Below are 22,401 nucleotides of genomic sequence, written 5' to 3'. Positions count from 1 at the left end.
CATATATAGAATTTTAGTCTGTTGATAGTGAAATGACGAGTGACCAAAATGCTGCTCCAGATGCTGCAAAAGGTGACCAATAGGTGATGATTAAAATTCAGAAATAACATTACTGTACACACAACACAGCTGCATATAAACACATCATAAAAAGCAAGAGTGACTGTGAGCCTGTGAGTGCATAACACACTGCTGTGCCTTAAATCAGAGGCTCCACAACAAACACTATTGAAGGCGACACTGCCGACAGAACAGATAAATATAACATCTGTCGGATGTTTGCAACCGTAAAAAAATGAATCTGCAGCAAATGTGCCAAGACAGGGGCATGCAATCAAACATGAACTGCTAGAAAAATCAAGTTTTCCATCTAGCATGCATGCTAAGCTCGTGTGATCTGCCCTGTCACTACTAAATAATGCAATTGAATGGCTGCATTTAAAGGAATAGTTTGACATTTTAAGAAATGAGCTCATTCACTTTCTTGCCAAGACTTGGATGAGAGGATCAATAAAACTCTCTTGACTGTGCAGTGAATATGAAGCACCAACCAGCAGGAAACAGGAGGAAACAGCTAGCCTGGCTCTGTCTTAACAGTAGCAAGACCCACCTAGCAGCCCCTCCAAGCTTTATTTAAAGAGCATTATCATGGAAGCTTCTCACAGTAAATGAAAATACGCACAGATAAATCTCTAACCCCTAATGCTAAAACTTGTTTTTCTGCAAACCACACGACGATGACTGACTGACTGCAGGAGGTCACTGCTCCCAGCTACAACACGGTCCAGCACAGGACTCATTTTCACACTTGGCTTTTGTGTGAATTAAACACATAGAACATTTTAATTAGTGGGCTTTAGAGGTGCTGATAGGTGGATTTTGTTAGCTTTAGACAGAGCCAGGCTAGCTGTTTCTCCTGTGGATGAATTAAGAAAAACTTGGCACCGTGTTCCAAGATGGCCGTGTTCCAAGAAAGTTCAGCGCACATGCCAGGAGAGTTGCACAAGCTTCTGCAGGCTTTTGTGTTGCCCTCAGAGCATGTGTGCGAGAGCCTCCTTCTGTGGCCGAGCTGGTTCAGAGCATTATCCTCCAACGGTGTGTGTGGCCACTCAAAGCTGCCTCGCAGTCCAGAGCTTGATTCCCCTCTGTTTTCAATCTCAGTGCTCAGCTGAAATAACCAGCTGCTGGTGGTCGCCTCATATGAATAAGTGTATTTCCCAAAATGTGGAATTTTTCTGTGTAATGTGTTAAATCAGTACATTTGTTTGTCGAACTGAAAACACAGTGTGTCTCTCCTGTTAATATGTATAATCTACAGACAAATGCAGCCATTTCTTATCTCTCATAGCAGCACTTCATCACAAAATAATGTGCAGAAGAAGAAGAAGAAGAAGTGCAAACTATTGTGCAAACGGTACTTTTTGCACCAAGTGCATTTTTGATTTGAGCATCAGCTGACTTCAGCTCTCTCACTGTTCGGATAAGATAAGATAAGATAAGATAAGATAAGATAAGACTTTACTGATCCCACACCGGGGAAATTAAGTCGTTACAGCCCGCAAATATGACAAAAAGCAAGAACAGTGGCGCAGAAGGACCAAGATAAAAAAGTATACAGGACTATAGAATAAAAAATTAACTCTATGTACAAATTATAAAAATAGTAAATGCCATAAAATCCTACTGCCAGTTGTCACATGTTGTATTGCACTTGAGAAAATACTGTTGCATAGAAAGGACATTGAATTTCTAAGTCTATGCACACTATTTATAAAAATACTGTTGCTGATATGGGTAATGAATAGTGTTATCGCACAGTTAAAAAAGGCACCGGATGAAACGGATAATGTGAGCGTGTATTAGCATTGGTGCGGCGTGTTCTCGCCTCCCTTGTGCAGCTAACATCTCTAACTGCTCAGCGAGGTGAAGGTTAGCAGGGTTAATGTGGTTTAAGTTGTCCGAGGCGACTGAAAGTGTTAAAGATGTGACCTGGAACTGAAGCAGCTCTCCCGGGAGGATGGCGAGAGATGAAGATTTATGACAGCGAGATACGAAGCGGAGGAGATGATTATCACTTGTTGGCATTAGGCAATATCTAATCTCTCCATCGCCCTCTTCATCTCCGCTCAGAGAGACACACATGAGCTCTGGCACACGGAGCATTCATTATGGCGGTCTTTTATGTGTGAGTCATGACTTCTCTCTCGGGGACTGATTATCACTTTTTCTCATAATTCTCACTCCGTCCTGACCTGTTCCAGCTTAATTGACGCTGAGTGATTCTCTCAAAAGTTGGGACTCAGCCTCTTAACTCCACCTGCGTTTTCTCTGCTCGGTGCCTCGGGTTCAGCCAATGTCTGCCTAATATCAACCTTGAAGAAATATGACTAGATAGCGAAGAATGCATGACAAACAGGTCTGTCACGGCGGCCGCTCTCAGAAGCCTGACGATCACAGCGCGCTGTGGGTGGGTTTCACTCAACGGCTTCAATGTGTCAGTCTGCAAGAGCTGCAGTGAAGCCTACCTCTGCCTGCTCTAAGGAGCTCCTCGCCGCAAAATACATTTCATTATGGCCGTCAGTGGTGGGTTTTCGCATCCTAGATGCTGTTTCAGAGTGAAATTCCACAAAGAAAGATGAACGCCTTTCAGTTTTTTGGCATGAACACATGGAAAAAGGCCAGATCCAAACACAGTGGCTGTCAATACTAGCTCTGGCAGCTTCCAACCAAAAAATGTTGGCGCTGGCATCATGGTTCGACCCCGTCCTCATCCTCTCTGCCTTCTGCTCCTCTCTGCTCTCCACCATCCAGCCCTGTGAGTTCACACCTCTGATTTCACAGCCACCTCTCACATTCACCTCCTTTTCTCACTGTTCTCCCTCCTTTGTTTTTCTCTTCCATCACAATGTCTCTGCTGTTTTTTTTCTTTTCCAGCCTCCCTCTTCTTTCTCTCACTCTTGCTCCGTCTCCTCCAACCAAGTGTGTCATTTTCCTGTCTCTGGTACCTTTGCGATGTGCTCCAACCCCCTCGTGTTTTTATTCAAGCATGCCATGTGGCTCATTGATGAACCAGTTGACCCAAGAGGGCTGATTTTGACCATTTTCTGGCCTCCCCTTTCACACCACCATTAGGTTGAAATTTTGTGGATTGTCCTGAAATAAAATACAGATATTCAAGTTCTCCAGAGGATCGTCTCACCTTTCCATGAGCAGGTCAGAGTTTTCACCTGTGCAGTGTAATATTGGAGCATCTACGTGATGGACTGGCACCAATCCAACAATTAAAGGGATTCATTGTTGACATTCATGCTCTCCAGATGATGAATCCAGCTGACCTTTTACTTTTCCCTCAGTGCCACGTAGACATTTGTGTCTCAGATGGAACATCCTGACAGCTATTGGATGGACTGCCATGGAGTTTGGTAAAGATATTCATGTTCCTCAGAGGATTCATCCCAATGACTTCCTCTGATTTTCCCTCAAAACACCAACATGTGGTTTACATTCATGTTTTTGACATCTCAGCACCTTTTGGTTGGATTTCTATGAAACGTGGCACACACATTCTCGTCCCTCTCAGGATGACCTGTAGTAACTTTGGTGATCCTTCAGCCTTTCTGCAGGTGAAAGTTTTAATTTGTCCAATAATTTGGTTTATAGCTGCAAAACTCATTATTTTCCCATCAGCCTCAGCTGTACTCATCTGTGCTAAAAGATACCATGCTAACACGCTGGGCAATGATGTGTTAGCATTTAGCTTTTAGCCTTGCTTGTGATGTGCCTCCTCTCACCTTGGTTAAATCCTTCACAGTTTTATTGCCTTCCTCTCTTGTTCCCCTCCTCTTCATCTCTGTTACTGTGCTCTCTCTCTCTAATCACACCCTTCTTACCTTTCTGCTTCCCCCTTTGTCCTCCTCCTCCCTCGCCTTCCTCTCCAGCTTCCCCTATCTTTGATTGCTCAGCACTATGCAAAACTATGGATTGTTCACTGCCATTTATTATCATATCTTCTTTAGGTGCCTCTCCCTGGTTGGTCAGCTTTCTGACAAGCTTGTACAACCTTTCTTCTTTCTCCCTCTCCCTCCCTCTTTGTCTCTGTGTCCTTGTCTCTTCTATTCATCAATTACCTCCAACAATATGATTTGCAGCCCTCCTCTCCTCCCCTGTCATCTTCTCTCTCTCTCTCTCTGTTTAGTCCCACAAGCTTGCTTCAGTTTCGTGATTTTCTCTTCCGCTCCTCCAGCGCTCCTCTGAATCGTCAGAAACAGCTTTATATAAGAGGCCTCATTAATTTTCATTTAAATTTAAGGGAGCTATTTAACCTTTTCTGAAGCTTTAAAAATGCAATTTATATAGCTGCAGCGACTTCATAATAAGAGCCCATTTAACACTCATTTATGTTTACCTTTACTCAAACATACTGTAATTTAGTACATTTTTAGGTGCTTACATTTTATGCGTCTTTATACTTGACCTACTGCACTATTTGCTCCACTACATTTATCTTGTTTACTATTTACTACTGCAGACGAAAAGGATTTTACATCCAAAACAGGATGAGATCACAGAATAAGATGTATTGTTGTGGATTTAATGCATGAAGTAGTGGAGTATTTAAAATCAATGTTCAGGTTAGTGCATCAATAATGACAAAATATAAAGTAAAAATGATGATTAAGTCATCATTTGTCCTCGGTTGTCAAGTGCTGCAAGTCTGTAGCCTCTGAGGTTCTTGTGGGTGATACAATCTGGATGTCGTGTCTGTTAGACTTCTACAGTTTGCTGCACAGTCGTCTGCCATCTCTTCTTCATGACTGTGAACAGAAGTTTTCCTGCTAATAGGCTTTCAAAAGTTGGAGGCAGAGACGCTGCCAGAAAGTCAGTGTTTGTCACAACCAGTCCAGCACCGAGTGTGTTTGTGTGAGACGTGAGAAGCAATCAAAGGCGAGAGAAGAATAACCGATCTTCCCACACGCCGATCAGCTTCACATTCAGGCCTAAAATGTACTTTTTGTTAGATCAAGTGAAGGATTATATGAAGGAATCCTGTAAAAGAGTTTCATTTTTAGGTAGCTGTTGCTCCACCGGCATCAAATAAATGAGATCTGATTCAAGAAAATTCTTGGAGAAAGCTCCATTTCGGAAAGTTGTGATATAATCTTCTTTATTTTTCAGTAAGAATTAACACCAGCCTAATTCACACAGTGAAACAAATATTCTTTGCCATATGCTGGGACCCTTCTCCTTACATTTTCTTGTATCACTTCATCATGTTTTATCCTCCCTCCCTGTTTCTTGTCAAAGTGGACAGCCGGTCGTTTTATCTCAGTGTCCCACAGGGAAAGCCTGGACATCACATGTCTCACACTCCTTCTTCTTTTACAACATGGCTCTGATTCCTCCATGCCTCTCAGCTGCCTCATCACACACACACACACACACACACACACACACACACACACACACACACACACACACACACACACACACACACACACTCCATTTGCAATTTTAAGTTGCCTCATTATTCTGCACTTTATATTCATTCGAAGTAAAATGAAAACAAACAGCACCCAAAAACTGATATTTCTTCCAGAGGAATGGATGAATGTTTAGATGGAAAAACCACAATTTGAAATTAATTTTGTACTGTTTTGTTTTTGCATAATGTTTATCTCTGGTCCTGTCTGGGTTCAAACTGCTGTGCTTTAAGTCTGAGTGCAAAGTAGCTCACTACAGCCATCATATTAATGCACAGGTTTTGCCGAACAGGTGACAGTATCATGATCGGGTATGAAAGGGGCATCCTTGAGCGAGGTTCACCACTGCGTGAACACATGATTAGATAAAGGATATGACTGCATGAGTTTGGGAACACTTTGTAAAACCATTTGGCTCCAAATCATTGCATTTTGTTTCTATTTACGTATTACACAACCTCCCAACTTTTAGAGAAAGTACAATATTTCAATCTTACATGCAGTAGAATAGAATGATACAGTAGAAAGTGAAGTAAAAATACCTAAAAATTGAACTCAAGTCGTCATATCGGATGTTGAGTTGGTGTTTGTGCAGCTCTCTCTGCTGATTGGTCAGCCTGGTGGGAGTTTGAGTGCGGTCTCTCTCGCCGTTTGTCATTGTGCCGTTCGGCTCTGCGTGGAGCTGTCCAGAACGTAGTGGTGCTGAAAATCCTGGAACAGCGTGCAGAGCCAACCAGGAGCCACCAGGGACAGATCTGTTATCTTGCTCAGCTTGTACTTGAATACAGCGCTGCATCGCTGATGCTCTGAAGTGGCTTCCCGGCTCTCTCAGGGGTAATGGCAAGAGCCAAACAGTGTATAGTCTATCACATGAAGAGCTGTCGTCCATTAGCAGTGTCTATATGGCAGATATGCAGTGACGAATGGTCCGCTGTGCAGAGTCTGACTGATATGTTAGTTTACTGAGGGTGATGTTGGTTTTTCAAACAACTTGAAGGAACTGAATGAATAAAATCTAAAATTTAATACTGAGTTAATACACTGCAACCATAAGATCCTTTCATCGTAGGTATTTCAACTGCACAATGGGGCAATTAAATTATTCAAGCATATTGACTGAATAGTGTTACAAGACTTAAAGCTGAAGGTCCTTGTTCCATTGTTGGCTCTTCTGTCGGTTCTGTAACTTTACTGTAGTTTGTCCTGACAGGTCATGGAGGCATTGACATCAAAAGGTTTGGCTATGTGGCAGAGTTGATTTAATTGGCTGAAGATGCCACTGAGAGAGCTTTTGATGAGTCCAGAGTCTGAAGAGTTTGATAAGCTCCAACCCTGGTTCATGAAACCGTTGTCGTAAACACAGTTTGTTTGTGGAGGATTGCATTCTGTTTTATTTATGTGTCCCAAATTTGTGGAATCTGGGTTGTAGTGCATGTCACTGTGGTGCTCTCGGTAGGAGCATATCCCAAAATAGTAAATACTAACCGCCGTAGTTCTTCCGCTCAGAGAGGAGCAGGGGTACGTTCCAGGTGTCAGACACAGGAAGCTCTGAAGGATCAGTTATCTGCAGGCAAGTCTCAGGTTTAACGGCGCAGGAAGGATGTCTGAGAGTCTGGAAGCTGAAAATTAACGGCACAACTGGGCTCATTTATACACGAGGTGTGAACAGTATGTCATCGTGCGGCGAGGGTTAGAGGTACTGCCAGTCTGTTCCCATAGAGACCAGAGTTTGTTCCACTGGTGTGGAGGCCTCGATGCAGCCGAGAGGAAACTCACTTCTCACAGACCTTTGTCTTTGTCTTTGTCTCTGTCTTCAACTCGTCTTCTCTTCCATTGCAGTGTCTCTCTGGGAATGATGGTGTTACCGCTGGTGCCGCCCTCTCTGTCGCCATGACGATGCCGTTCAGCCCCCTGTCCAGCGACGAGGAGCAACAAAGGATGCTGGGAAACAATCGCCATCTCTATCCAGGGGCAGAGGACGAGGAAGAGGAGGAGGAAGAGGAGGAGGAGGAAATGGAAGACGACGAGCGTGATGAGGACCAGGAAGAGGAAGAGAATGGCGAGCTGGAGGGGGAGGAGGAGGACGATGAGGAGGAGATGGTGGAGGAGGTCAGGCGAGGAGGCCTATCAAGAGGGGGCAGGGGTGAGGGACACAGGCAGTCAGCTAAACTGGCCGGACGACCCACCGCGGACAGACAGATCCGGCCTGGGAACCCCGGACACACAACAAACCCCTATTCGTCCAACCCCGGATCTGCACACCAACAGCCAGCCAATCACGTACAGCAGCAGCAGCAGAGGAGGCTGAAGGAGCGTAGCTCCAGCACGGCGCCATCTGAGGACGCCCACATCTCCATGATGGTGTTCCGCATCGGCATCCCAGACATAAAGCAAACGGTCAGTGTCGCCACACACTCCCTCAACACCTCAACATCATGATGACAGGAAGCTCAATCCCAGCATGCTCCTGTCTCTTTGGTCTGAACACCTCAGATTTCCTGAACACAGTTATCAAGTTCAACACTTACGTCATCCTCAGCAAAGATCAGTTTTTACTCATGTTACAAACACGACGTGCGTCTTAAGTCACACGTGAGGTTTTGGTAAACACTCTCATTCACTTCCTGGATGAGATAACATGAGAACATTATCAGAGCAAAGCCAGCGCCTGATTAGCTTAGCGTAGCTTAGCACAAAGAGTGGAAACGGGGGGACCCGCTCCCCAAAAACCAAAGTGTAAAAGTGTGTCTCAGCCGGGGTTTTGTGCTCTTTCTTGGCTCGTAGCCAGAGCCGGGCTAGCTCTTTGCTCCTGTTTCCAATCTGTATGCTAAGCTAAACTGCCTGCCGGCGTGCTTCATATTTACTGTCCAGACATGAGAGTGGTGTTGATCTCCTCATCTAACTCTTGGAAGAAAGCCAGGAAAAGTATTTCTCAAACATACATCGTGTTAAAACATAAGTGCTTCGGCTAATATAGGACTCAGTCTGACATCATTTTTGTGACCCTGCACAGGATAAGTGGGTATGAAAAATGGATGAGTGGATGGATTTCTTGTTAGAGAGTGAAGGAATAGCTTTCACTTTGGCTTGAAAGATGTGACAACAAGGAGACCTTCATAACACCTTCAAAAGGGCGGGATGTTCATGCCTCCGTACTGACACCATGCAGCATGGGCTCCAGACTCTGAGCAGTGATGGTCAGGTGGGAGGGAGCCATGCTCGCTGCTCTGGGGCCCTTCATGTCATAATCTGTCCACGGGTTTATGACAGCATGCATGGTCAGTTCATACAAAACCTGCAGTGCTCCAGAAACACTGCAAGTCTCAGAGGATCGGGCGTATTACGTCAGTTCGATTCTCTCTCTCTCTCTCTCTCTCTCTCGCTGCATCACCAGCGGAAAACCGAGAGAAGCGCAAATACTCGTCAGCAAAGTGACTGATCAGAGAGGGCGAGGGAGTCTTTCAAGGTGACCCAGCTCCAGAGAAAAGGAGAGAGGCAGCGAGAGGCCGAGCCAAATTGCACAACAAGAGCAATCACGATGAGAATATGTGGGCAAGGATTTGATTTTAAGAGAGCCAGAAAGGATTCGGAGAGAGTCGAAGGGAGGGAAGTTGAAGTGAAGAGGAAAGGGGAGCAGAGGGGGAAGCGCTGCCTCTGGCTTAGTGTCGCCAAAGAGCTTTTAAAAGGAGCGATAAAGCACGCCGTGAAAGGACCTTTTCGGTGTGACTGGTTTTAAGAGGGATGTCCAGAATCACGATGGACCGATCTGCCGTTGCTCTCCATTACATCACATCAGTGCGAAAGCCTCCATCACAAGCGTGTCTAAATTGGCTTCACGGGCCGGAGATGCAGCTGCCTCCATGTAGCTTCAGAGCGCCGCTCTCCCACTCCTGAAAAATTAGGCAGTTGGCAGACGCCAGGCATCTTTTGTGCCTTTATTCTGTGTTTTTCTGATCTGTTCAAGTGAATCACGAGGAGTCACTCAATTGTACAGATAATTGAATAACGAATCAGGGATGCAAGGGGCTGAGGCTGCATCCAAGTGTGTGTGTGTTTGTGTGCAGAAGAGACCAAAACAGGTAGAGGAGGAGCAGGAGAGCGCGAGTCTTTGCTCAGTGCCGGATGAAGCTGAACCAGACGGCCTTTTGTGTTGGACAAACAGAAGGCCGCGTCCCTCAGACATTAGCCTGCTTTTCTCCTTTTTATGAAGAGATCGTGGTCTCTGCGATGTTGGCTTTATAACTCATCAACAAGCACGAAACAGCAAATGAAATAAACGCATTTGTGAGTGCCTGCGTGTGTGTGCGAGTCCATATTTTATATTTACCATCCCGGTGCACTATAAATGCCTCGCTCAACGCTTCTTCCTCCCTCTTGCTGCCGTGTGATTTATTATTGATCTGTGCATGGGTGTTTTCAGCAGCGCGTGTGTATGTATGTGTGTGTGTGGATGCGCAAGTGTGCTTGATTCAGTGTTTTTAAATCCAACCATAAATAATTCACCGCTCCCTATTTATTCTAACAAATCGGCATCAAAGTTTAATTGCGAAAAGTCGGATAAATGGGACTGCTCGTGGGGTGGATGCTCACTCAAGGTTGGGGTCAAAACCTCAGCAACTGCTTGACGGTTGCATTAAGACAGAAGATGGATAGAGGTAAAGAATGTGGCACCGAGACGCGGGTGTTTGGAAGTGGAGGTAGAAAAAGGTGGAGTCGATAAAAGTACAAAGAAGAAGATGGAGACAAAGGTAAATGGAGGTAGACGCAGATCAATGTAGAAAGAGTGGTAGTGGAGAAAGAGATAAAGGTAAGATGGAAGAAGAGTTAGAGGCAGATCCAGATGGATAAAATGAAGCAGACAGAAACAAACGACAGTGGACGGAGACTGAAGCTCATAGAAATAGAAAAAAACAGGTACAGAAAGAGTTTGGTTGCTGACTTTAAGGAATATTTCACGCTGATTTTTAGATTTAGGCATGTTCACACCTCCTAAATATGGTAAATATTCAATTTTTAAATCAAAATTTGGGCCTTTCCAGGTTGAAAAATGCCCCAGAAACACCATAAAATGCTCAAAAAATAAATAAATAAATAAATAAATACAATAATCCAGACAACACCCACAGTAAGTATCTTCATGTAAGGACTCGAGATGAATCAGAATAAGTTGAAGAAATTCAGCTCATAGATTTTCAGTCGAGGTTCATCCATGAAACTGAACGTGTACCACTGCACATTCACTTTGTTCAGAGGAGTAAATCAGATTCAAACCAGTTAACAGAATAAAACACAAAGACCACACTGAGCAGGAAATTCTCCGCCGTGGGAGGACAAACTCACCTTTCTCATTCGACAGCAACGATTTTTATGCTAATGGATTTTTTTCTGCGAGTAGCGCTGAGGTGGAAATGACATAACGAAGGATTCAGTGCTGAAGGTTTTGACCACGAGCCAACTTTATTTACAACATTTAGTTATTTATTCTAATCGAATCCTTTTCAGAACTTTTTAATAAAGAGTCTGAATCTTTAAATGTTCTCCGGCGCACTTTGTTTGCCGTGATGTCTGTGTTTCTCTATAGACTGACGGGTATAATCACGTTAATTAAACTGGCAGATGTGGATGAAACTGAGGAGAAAATGTGCAGCCTTTACTAAAAAGAAAAAAAAAAAAAGATCCAGGATATCTAACTGTGCAGTGATTCTTCTAATCTCTTCAACATGTCTTCCTCGCTGGTCGCCGTGTCTGATTTACAGCTACATGAACTCAGACATGCAGATAAACATTAACATATGAAAGAGCTAAAACATGACCTTATAGACTTCCTGCCAAGATGTACTGACTCAGTAAATATTGCCCCCTGAGGTCACGACAGTTATAACCCACCACCACTGTGACATTTACTCAGCCGCTCTCTCTCGCTCTCGTCCTGTCCTGACTCAGCCTCTTCAGGCTATTCTCCACTTCCCAGATTCACAATGAAAGCCTCTGATCTTCCTCACTTTTTTCCCTCTGGTTCACCTCCTGTCCTCCTCCTCCTCCTCCTCTCGCTGGTGTTGGGTAATATCCCTTCACACTGCGCGTACATTAGGCCTGTTCTACATGTCAGATAATCCACCCTCAATAAACTCTAATTGCTCGTTAATTGTGTCCTAATGAGACGAGGGAGCGACTGTAGCATGCCAACGCAAATGTTGTGAATTGAGTGATGAAGGAGCAGTAATGCAGAGAGCATGCATGCAAACACTGGTAGTGAGTGTTACATCTAACTTTCCTGGCAGAGGGTATAGTGAAGCTCCAGTGTTGTGCATCTCTGAGGTGATTCAGTTTGATTTGATTTGATTTACCTTTGCCAGCTCACTTCGACATGGCAATTTATGCTGTGGGTCCAGTGGGACTGCTGCACATCAGGCCCATCCTGATAAATATCAGCTAATATTCTTTTTTTTTTTTTACATCAGAAATATTAGAAACAAGTGTTTTTGGCGAGGTGGCCTCAAAGACAGTTAATAAAGGGTTTTGTCCCAAAGCGAAGGGAATGCAGAAATCTGCTCTTAACAGCATGAAGGTGGCAGAAAAAGGGCTGAAATCGAAATGCATTGCAATCCAGAGTGGCTACAGTTTCTGTGTTTGTGCCATTAAAGGCCTGTTTTGTGCGTATTCTATGACATGGCAAGCGCTAACCTTTCTGAAGAGGTCAGCGTTTGTTCATCTCCCCTGAGACCTTCCCACGGAGCCCTTCAGAGGAAACATCCGGCGATGCGTCCTGCCTCCCCTCGGTGGGATTTACCTGCTTTAAAACTCCCAACAGGGCTGCACAAGCCTACTGGGGAGATCTCTCTCAAGTCACTGTCAATCAAGATGGCACTGCTGGTGCGCTGACAGAGGCAGGGAGAGATCAGTCTACTACATTTGTCAACAGGGGATTTGGGCCATCGCTACATGTAGGGAAAATCTGGGCTTTAGTAGTTAGCTGTTATAGGTCAAGGAGAAATTCAGTTGGATGGATTCAATCTTCTCGTGGCGGAGAGAGGGAGGCAGACCAGGCTGCTGTGTGCGGAGTTATTCTGCAGTGTGACAGCTGATGTCCTGCCCCATTTTATCCGCGGAGGGTCAAGGCTGCTCAGCGTACACAAACTGTGTTGAGGAAAACTAGTTAAACAAGCCTCTGTGAACCCAGTCAGCACCGAAACCATGTCCAGAACGGGGCTGAGGTCTACGTGACATATAGCTTCAGCAGCATTTGAAGGACTGTATTACTGCAGTGACATGTTTCATATTGAAATATGTCACTCTTCTAAAATTACTCCTCTGAAACACTCACTCTGTGACCTACACGCCCAAAAAGCTTCTGTCCTGCTTTGTGTTGACGCTCGGTGGAAAGTGGCTGAGAAGCATTGGTAATAATAATCCAGAAACATAATATTTAACGATATAAAACTCACGTGGGCTCATTTTGCTGTGATTTGCAGGCAGAGTTTTTAGTTTTATGGTCTAAATCTCATATGCTGCTTGTCTCAGCAGCCGTCTCCTGACTATATTTAACGTGTTAAGTCCTGCTCGTGTTGAACTGTTGTCACAGAATCGACAGCTGTGCGGGTTCGGCGTGGGCTGATGAGGGGATCTCTGCGTTAGCCGTGCTCGTGGACCTGTACGCCGCGCTGATCCTTCCACCGGTGGCTGATGAAAAGACACCGGCCCATTAACTGTGCGCACAGCGACAGTCGGATCTGTGTATCGCAAGTTGTTATGATTCGGGCACAGCGGGAGGTCAAGGCAGTTTTGTTTGCAGGTTTATTAGGCTGTCAAACTCATGCACATGCAGTCACGTTGGCATTCGCCTGCCGAGTGCATTAAACAGCGTGAAACAAATGAGTTTCTCTCTGCCGTCTGACTTGAGCTGAAATCTTGCAAACTCTGAAGAACAAGCAGCAGCCCCTCAGGCAGGATTTGGCCTCACAACCGCTGATACACACATACACGCACACTTCATATTTCAGCGGATAGTTAAAGATGTGTGGACTTAAAGACAGCGTTCGCTGTGCTTTCCTGTGGAGAGGCTGTGTGTTAATGAAGGGGTGAGCCCCAAAGGTGAGAAGAGGGACTGAGATAACAGAGAGGGAAGTATGGGAGGACGAGAGGGGGGAGTGCAGCCCTGGTGAGTGAGACAAAGACAGCGGAGACAATGGAGGACGAGAGAACAAGGCAGAGAGGGGATGACAGGAATACTTAAAAGAAATAAATTCCCTCTTCTGAACTGCTGTAGAGAGGAAGGGGGTGGCTGGAGTGGTTGAGAGAGATAGAGACGTGGAGAGGAAGTTGACTTAAATGGCGACATGGCTGGCGTGTGTGTGCGTGTGTGCGCGAGCGTGTATGCGTGTTTGGTGGGGGGTTATTTCCCCACAGATCTCATTAAAGGCTTCTAGTCCCCCTGCACTTGGCCTGCAGGAAAAGGCCGGAGGGACGGAGAGAGAGCGAGCTCGACACAGAGAGAGGAGAGTCTCAGCCACTCTTATTTCTGCATAGATAAGTGACAGAGCCGTTACAGAGAAGATGGCCAGAGCGGGAAGGAGGAGGGAGAGTAAGACAGAGATAGGCAGGGGAAGATAAAGAGCAGCATGGACACAGTGAGTGGGCGTGTGTGAGTGGGAAAGTGTGATCGCAGCTTTCAGAGGCAAGACAGAATTTTTGGTCTGCATAATGATAAAACCACAAGAGAAGCAGAAGGATTGAAAGCTGCGTTAAGATTTTAATGCAAAACCTGAAAATCATGGAAAAGGTGTAAACTATACACAGGCCGCGACCTGAAGTGTATTTATATAAACTACTATCACAGTTATGATTCGAGGTTTTTCCAGTGATGTTTTGCCCGTGCGCAGCGGTGTGAAAATCCTCCATTAAAAGTAAAGGTTCTGCACTATTACTCATGAAAGTATGTTGAAAAATGGCCCCATGTTTAATAAAAACTGATCATATTTTTGTACATGACACAATGCAAAATGATAATAACACTTTTATTTGTACACCTTTTACACAAGAAATGGATGGAATGAACATCACAGGGACAGAAAATGAATGTAAAATAAGACGGAGAATACGAGGAGATGAGACTTTATTGATCCCACGTCAGGGAAATTCTCTTCTTACAACAGCAGAATGAACAAATAGTGGAACAAATAAGCAATAAAAATACACTAAATAAATCAACTGTAGAATAAGACCCACTGATGATAATAAAAACAAGGTAGAATAAGGATGGAAAAATGGAAAATCACCAATAACTCCAGCTGACAGATAATGAGTAATAAGTATTATATTTCCTTCTGAAATGTTGTATAAAGTAGCATTTAATGGAAACACTCAAGTGCCACAAAACTAAGTACAGCCTATATATCTAGACTGGACCTAAGTACAGTTTAGCAAATTAGGTTCCACCACTGTCCATGCAGACATCTTATCCTGGTTTCAGAAACCTGGATAACTGGGAGGATATGCGAGCTGGAAAACCAAACCAGGATTCGGTGTCACCCAGGTGTCTCTGTCACGTGGTCATCATCAGCTCAAGTCAACAGAAGTTCAGCAGTAAATCTGAAACACGACGGCACATGATGTAACGCCGATGAACGCCCTGAAAAGGGAAGGCCCGGTAACGCGGAGCGTGGACTGTGATGTCGCTCGTTTTCCATTACACACCATCAGAGGGAGAAGCTGAATCCTGCAGCGTGGAGGATGAGTCCTGACAGCAAGAGGCGCGTTCAGGCTCAGACACGAGCGGCTGACATGTTGAGGAGAAGGTGCACCTGCACTGAGAGGCTCACTAACCAGATACTGTTATATAATAAGTAATGCCATAATATACACCATATATCACATATGAGGATTTATAGTTTTACTGAGGTTAAACATCGGGGTACTTCCACACCTCCACACGCCGATCAGCCAGAATACCAGCATGAAGTGGAAGGACAAAAATCATCTTGTCGTTTAAATATTCATGTTTTGACCATTGGACAGAAACATCTGAGCAGCTTTAAGGCTCAAAAGCTCTCTGACCACCGGGGGGCGCCACAAACACTCAGCTGCAGGAGGCGTACAACAGTTTGTCTGTGGCTGTACGAGATGTTAAGAAAGCGAAACAGTCACACCCGACATGTGATCTGATTTTCTGCTGATGTCTTTCTTCACCTGAACTAGCCCAGCAAGAACTTTCCTTCGTCTCGTCCGTCGCAGTTTTCACTTCCTGCCCTCCGTCTCGATTTAACGTCACGTGACCGCAAACAACCTATTGGCCCGTTAGAAGCTGGACGATCAGTCACATTCCAGAGATCAACAAGCAGCATGGCCGCCTCAGTGAGACCTCCAGCGGTCTGAAGAGATCTCCTTTATTTTCTGCTCCTGAGTGTTTAGTGATTGTTCAGGCCGACTGTGGGGATGTTCCTCCTGCCTGCTCCTCCACTCTCTCCTGCTGTGCTTCATCTCTGAGTGCGTTTGCTGTGTTTGCCTGCATCCTTCATGGCAAGTGCAGCATGTAGGCTTGTGAGTGCATCCGTGTGTGTGTGTGTGTGTGTGTGTGTGTGTGTGTGTGAAACCTAATCGAATCCAAACAGACACACCTTTTCATCCTCTTTCGCTCTCACACTCAAAGTCTTAGACATGCCCCTCCCTCTCACGCCGCTGCTCAAACACACACACACACACACACACACACACACACACACACACACACACACACACACACACAATCCACGCACACCCTCCCGGTACCCCATCTCCTAGGGAACACGGGGATGTCTCTATGGCAACAAGCAGCTTGCTCCACTAATGAATCGGTTGCCGTGGCGACCGGGTTGGCTGTGAGACACTGGATGAAACAGAGGGAGGAAATGTTGTGTTACTCCTCTGCACAAAAAAACCCCCGTGCAGGGTTTTCATCTCTTCTCTTTGTGGACACACGCACGCACCCGCACATAAACGTGTGTGTGTGTGTGTGTGTGTGTGTGAAGAGATGAAGATGAGTGACAGTGACTGAGAGAACGTTCTGGGCTGGAATAAGAGTTGGCCAGAGACGGGAAGCCGTGCAGTAATGCAGTGAGAGGCGAGGATCCCTGCAGCTGGCTGCACTCTGAATGGGCCAATCATCCTGCTGCTGTCTCAAGGTCAGAGAACGACCCAACTCCACTCTGGCCAAGCAGAGGAGAGAGACAGAGAGAGAGAGAGACAGACAGAGAGAGAGACAGCAGTGCCAAGAGCCCTCCGTCAGCCATCTGTGTAGTGAGTTACGCTCCACTTTGCTGACTGAGCCTCTCAGCCGTTATGCATTTGGCCGTTCACGACCCCACCGGAGACACTTAAAGCTGCACCAAACTGCCATTCATATCCTGTGTGCTAACTAAGGCCACCGGGAATCACCCACTTTACTCTGGCGCTGTCGCCCCCTGCTGGTCCAGAGGGGGAACAGCCTCAGTGTGCTGCAGTCAGGCCGTCCGCTGCCACAGGGTTGTCTCCAAGACCTCTACCGGGGGTCCAGAGATAAAGTCCAAGGGTCATGAAACGATTCATGGGACAGGAAATAAGGAGAGTATTGTTCAGCTGCACAAAATGTGTTATATATAATCTGCCTCAGTGCGTGGTGTTTTACCATTGTGCTGGTTTTAACTGCCTGATACAGTTTGGTATTAATCAGGGTGCAGACTGAGATTCCTGTGCTTGGTTTAAAAGTTCAAACATCTAGTTTAATAAAAATTGTGGTTTCCGGTGAACCGGGACTCACTGCTCTTTGACCGTAAAGCTGAGCTGTGTCTTCTTCTGTGTCTCCCTCAGAAGTGTTTGCGGTTTAACCCAGACGCCACCGTGTGGAAGGCCAAGCAGCAGGTGCTGTGCTCCCTGACCGAATCTCTGCGGGACGTCCTGAACTACGGCCTCTTCCAGCCCGCCACGGACGGCCACGATGCCAAGTTCCTGGAGGAGGAGAGGCTGCTCAGAGAGTACCCACAGTCCTTTGAGAAAGGGGTGCCGTATTTGGAGGTACAGCTGTAAGACAGTGAGACACAGTGGAGAGGTGATGTAGCCTGCTTGTCCTCAAGATGTCACTGTTAGTCAACAAAGCAGTGGTCAAAAAGAGACTCTGATGTGACGACTTCCTCTTTGAAAGTTCAAAATAAATTTAAAGAGACTGATCTTAAACGTCAGTCATTCTCTGCAGGTGCTGTTGGATCAAATCCCGTCTTGTATATTAAGATTAATGCAGTCGATAATGATTCTTTTAGGACCAGCTTTTTGCCTCACATCATGTGACCGACCTTTACTCCTTTTCATGTGTTGCATCCAGCTGACTGTCGTAAAAATCAGCAGCTTTACGGCAGTTTAGACGACGCCTGCTGCAGCTGTTCCTTGTGTTATTTATGTTGGAGCAGGTTATAAAAAACCTGCTTTATGAATGAAGTTTCAGACACACTTCTCAGAGGAGTGTCGCAGGACCGTTCGGCTTCTCTGCTCTGCTTAGTGCCACACAGGCTAATCTCTTATCCAGTCTGTACAGTCGCCCTCTTTTCATGCTATATTATGACCCAGTGGAGGCTCTAAACCGCCTTTAAACTGCTCTAAAGCCAAACCATTTCTTTCACAATTCTTGTCTTCAGTGAAGTAGAAGAGGAGGTTTGTACAGCAAACCAGATAAAGCTTCTCCATACAATAAATCTGCAGGCCCCATTTCGTGGATCTAGGCCAAAAGCTAAGAGAATTAAGGACAAACGCTCTCTGTGTTAGGATTAACTCTTCATTTCCTTTCTCCTTTTCTCTGCCGGGTTCAGTTTCGATACAAGACCAGAGTGTATAAACAGACCAATCTGGATGAGAAGCAACTGGCCAAACTGCACACTAAGGTATGAAACCATTCGTCCCAGAGCTGGATCCCAGCTGCAGGTTTCAGCCATGTGAATGCACTGGAACAGTGTGAGTGAACTGCATGCACGTCAGTGTTACTGTATACTCATCTGCACACCTGTTCTCTGTAAAACAGCAGCACCTTTCTCTCCACGTGCAGGCCAGCCTGAAGAAATTCATGGATTACATCCAAACCAGCGCTGTGGACAAGATGATCAAGTTCATAGACAAAGGCCTCGATCCCAACTACCAGGACTCTGACACCGGCGGTAAGGAGGACAGAGCCCGAGGAGCCGCCGCCTCCCCTCTGTCCTTTCACATTTCCATCCTTTGGTCTGTCCTCTGTCCGTAACACCATCACACGACGCTTGTGTTGCAGTTTTTTGGAAACACGCGTGTTAGCTTTTTACACACCTGACAGCAAGTTTAGCACCAGCGTGTAAAAGTCGGTCTTTCTGGGCAGCGGCCATGTTGACAGAAATCTGTGTCACTCCGAGTCTTGAGCTTTTGAAGAAACATCACTGAATATCTGATAAAGTGGCTTAAAGGTAAAACTTTAAAATCAATTGTCCAGTTCTGATGTAGTGTAACTCCAGCTGTTTGCTTCTGAGCTGGTTCTCAGTTTAAGGAATCAGGACTGCAGATTTTTATGTACTCGTTGGTCAAAGGATGCAGCAGGTCAGTGAGAGGAACTCCTCCGAATGTCTGTTTTTATGGAAACCAAATGAGGATTTTTGTTTTAAGCCCCTATGGATTTAAAAATTATTCAAAAAAGCTCATTTCATCCTCCCATATACTGTACATACATCCATCTGCACGCCCACATGCCGTCAAGTCTCTCCCCTCATCTGTCTCTCTGTTTATTTAACTGTCTGTAAATCAAACCTATGAGCATGTATTTGAGATTCAGCACCTCCAGCCGTGAACCACCGCCAAACGATCGCACTGGTGACCAGCAGCTTCACGACCCGTGGCTCTGCTGTACAAACTCGACCTTTAAACTCTCTGCAAATAACAAACCTCCCCCTCCGTTTTCTGCCCTCGGCTCTGCAGTATGTTGGCCTAACACTTCGTCAAGGATCTGCGCCAGTGCTGTTCACGATTTGGTGGCTTTTCCCAGATCCTGTTCGTGCTTAGAGGGCGCAGCAGACGGCTCATTTACAGTTTGGGTGTGCTGCTCTGTGTCGCTCCCGCCGCTCTGGGAGCAAGTGTCAAAACACAAAACACAGCCTGTCATCACGGGTGTGAAACACACTCCGGCTTCACAACACCGGGGGGCAGCAGAGAGCCCTGGTGAACCCCCACCTCACCAACATGCTCTGCTCACCTCATGTTGGACACCTGAAAACGACCTGATTATCGCTTCTTTGGACATCGGCTCTGATGTTTCTGTGCCATGTGCTGAAATGTGATGATACCAACAAAAAAATCAGAGTCAAGGGTAGAAAATAACCTTGAATTAAAACAGCCAAGGTTGCTGCAAAACTCACTAAATCGATGTGTTGAAAAGCTGTTTAAGATCAAACAAAATCGACAGGAAATGGCGAACCACCGGTCCTGGGACGTAGACGTCCCCACCATTGTTAACACTCTTTACGTTTGACCTGCTTGTCTTTCTGAAGCTCTGTCTTCATGCTCTCCTGCTCAGCGGAAGACTCACACTGAGCGCCTTTAATAGGACATGAAATAATTCTGCCGTATTCACGGCGTGGCTCCTGTTAGAGGGGGCTCGCCTCCATCTCTGCCAAGGGAAGCGCTTAATGGGCATTCCCCAAGTCGTCCTGACAGGGTAACTTCAGAGGAGGCACAGTCAAAATATCCCCCCAAATTATCTGTACCTGAGATCTACAGAAGCCGTTGGAAGATAAAAGCCCTCAGTCGTTTTCCTCTTTGCCAAAAACTCTCTTGTTGCGATGGCAGCCGGCGCTCTGCATCCCGTTTTGACTGGGAACATGTTGAATGCTTTGATTCTTGAAGGTGCCATTGAACCGTCTCGCTGAAGCAGCTCGAGTGTGCTAATTGAGTTTAAAGGTGTTGTGACACAGCGGTGCTTTTATTTTGAAGTAACGCCACTGAGTTTCTTTGTGACTTTATTTGATGTCGGCGAAATTGGCAGAGTATCGATGCGTCACGAGGAAAAACAGCCTCGGCGCGCAGGTGGAAGCTGTCGTTGCTAACCTGAGAGAGGTGGGCGTCGGGTAATCTGGAATAAAACCATTTCTCCTAAATCCCACCTATGATGGTGGCATGCTGATGGTTTTATTGTTAGAACTCTCTTAAACTCTTCTTCTGTTTTATTTAATATTTGAAGGAGTGCAGTTTCTGATCATCAGGACCAGTGTTTTCACAGCGTGTCCAATGGGAGCGCTTGGTTTCACACTGTCCTGCTGAACTGGGTTTTGTCTCACCATGCTTGGCTCTTACTGTTTTACAAAAATGAGACGTTTCTGAGTCGCATTCAACAAATCATCCTGTTACTCTGCCTTACATTAGCATTAGCATTAGCACTAGCTTCCATCTTTCTCTTAAAGGACTCGTTCATGAGCAGTGAAGAAGACTGCAAGCCTGTGCAGATGAAGAAACAATGTAATGCAACATAAACACATTAGCTCCAATGAGCAGAACTTAAGGATAAAAGAACGAATGGAGGAGGAGTTTTTGGAGTTCGGTGTGTCTGTTTCATGTCTGACCTGCGAGGAGAAAGCTGCTGTTGTTCAAGAACATAACCTCAAAGCAAGGACAGAAGAGTGGAAGAGTGTGAAAGAGTGCAAACAGTTGAAATGTATTTATTTACCTCCCGAGGAGCTCGCAATCTGGCCCGCAAATAACTTGACTTTGAGACTCTGGAACACAATAAATTAAATCACTGTTTGAATCTCCCTGTGTGTGTCCACCAGAGACTCCTCTGTCCCTGGCGGTGCAGTGCGAGCCGGGTGGAGGCGAGGCCATCCGGGTCCTGGTGGAGGGAGGGGCTCACATTGACTTCCGCGCCAAAGACGGACTCACATCGATACACAAGGCTGTTCGAGGCCACCGCCATACAGCCCTGCTGGTAAACCTCCACACATGTTGTCTTCTCACAGAAACGCTGTTATTTAATGACAGCGAGTAATGAGTTTTCATTGTCACGCCTACACTCGGGTCTACATGCGCAGGATGGATACTTGCCCTGAAACTGATGCGGGGTTATCTTCATTTGTGTTACTGTATAAGCAAACAAGCTGAAGACAGAATAAACAGACCCACTCGGCAATCCACACCCACGTACGCACAGAATACACGCGAGGAGAAAAATCTATTGTTCTGTTCAACCAGACAGAAAAAAAGACATTAACATTCAGATTGCCTGGTTTAAAGGTGTGCGGCGCATTTACATTTCAGCTCCCAAATATCCAAGACGACGTTTGCCTATAGAGCCGGAGCTCATTCACGGGGAGATAATTGCATGTGCTGCACTGTCAGAGTCCATGTTTTCCACAAAGGAGAGAAACAGCTGCTAAACTGCATGAAGAATTACAGCAAACTGTGAGCGAATGCAGGATGAGCTCCAGCCCGAGGTGCTGCGTGACCTCTCGAACCCCCGGCTGTGTGCTCCCATCCTGATTTAAAGTTCCATGAATATTCCCTCCTCTTGAAAGTGGAAACATCCTTAATATTTCATTTTTCCTTGCTGCTGTTTATTGTTGTGTTTTTAGCTCATAGAAGTTATATTATTTTACCGAATCGTGATAATTGCATCATTTGTTATCCTCCCTTACTGTTTTCACGCCTACCAGTATTTTAGGTGAGGTTTGTGTCTTCTGCTGTGTCTTCCTGCAGGTCCTGCTGTCTCTGGGTGCGTCTCCGGACTATAAGGACCGGCGAGGGCTGACACCGCTCTACCACACTGTGCTGACCGGGGGAGAGACCTCCTGCTGCGAAACACTCCTTTACCACCGCGCCAAGCTGGGCATCAGGGACGAGAACGGCTGGGACGAGACGCATCAGGTACGTGTGTGGACGTTAGGTGGGTCCCTTCAGGCTTCAAGAGGCTCCTCAG

General features: G+C 45.8%; 1 protein-coding gene across 1 annotated transcript in view; it reads left to right on the top strand.

Moving 5' to 3' along the window:
- Positions 1–22,401, top strand: part of shank1 (SH3 and multiple ankyrin repeat domains 1) — a 59,040-nt gene that overhangs the window by 5,656 nt on the left and 30,983 nt on the right. The window contains exons 2-7 of the mRNA XM_076751537.1: positions 7,320–7,877; positions 17,301–17,504; positions 18,290–18,361; positions 18,523–18,631; positions 21,260–21,414; positions 22,182–22,349. Coding sequence (XP_076607652.1) covers positions 7,320–7,877; positions 17,301–17,504; positions 18,290–18,361; positions 18,523–18,631; positions 21,260–21,414; positions 22,182–22,349 — 1,266 coding nt within the window. The remainder of the gene's footprint in view (positions 1–7,319; positions 7,878–17,300; positions 17,505–18,289; positions 18,362–18,522; positions 18,632–21,259; positions 21,415–22,181; positions 22,350–22,401) is intronic.

Source organism: Chaetodon auriga, chromosome 16 (assembly GCF_051107435.1).
Source record: "Chaetodon auriga isolate fChaAug3 chromosome 16, fChaAug3.hap1, whole genome shotgun sequence".
Classification (NCBI taxonomy): Eukaryota; Metazoa; Chordata; class Actinopteri; order Chaetodontiformes; family Chaetodontidae; genus Chaetodon; species Chaetodon auriga.
This window is presented reverse-complemented; position numbering and strand designations above follow the sequence as displayed.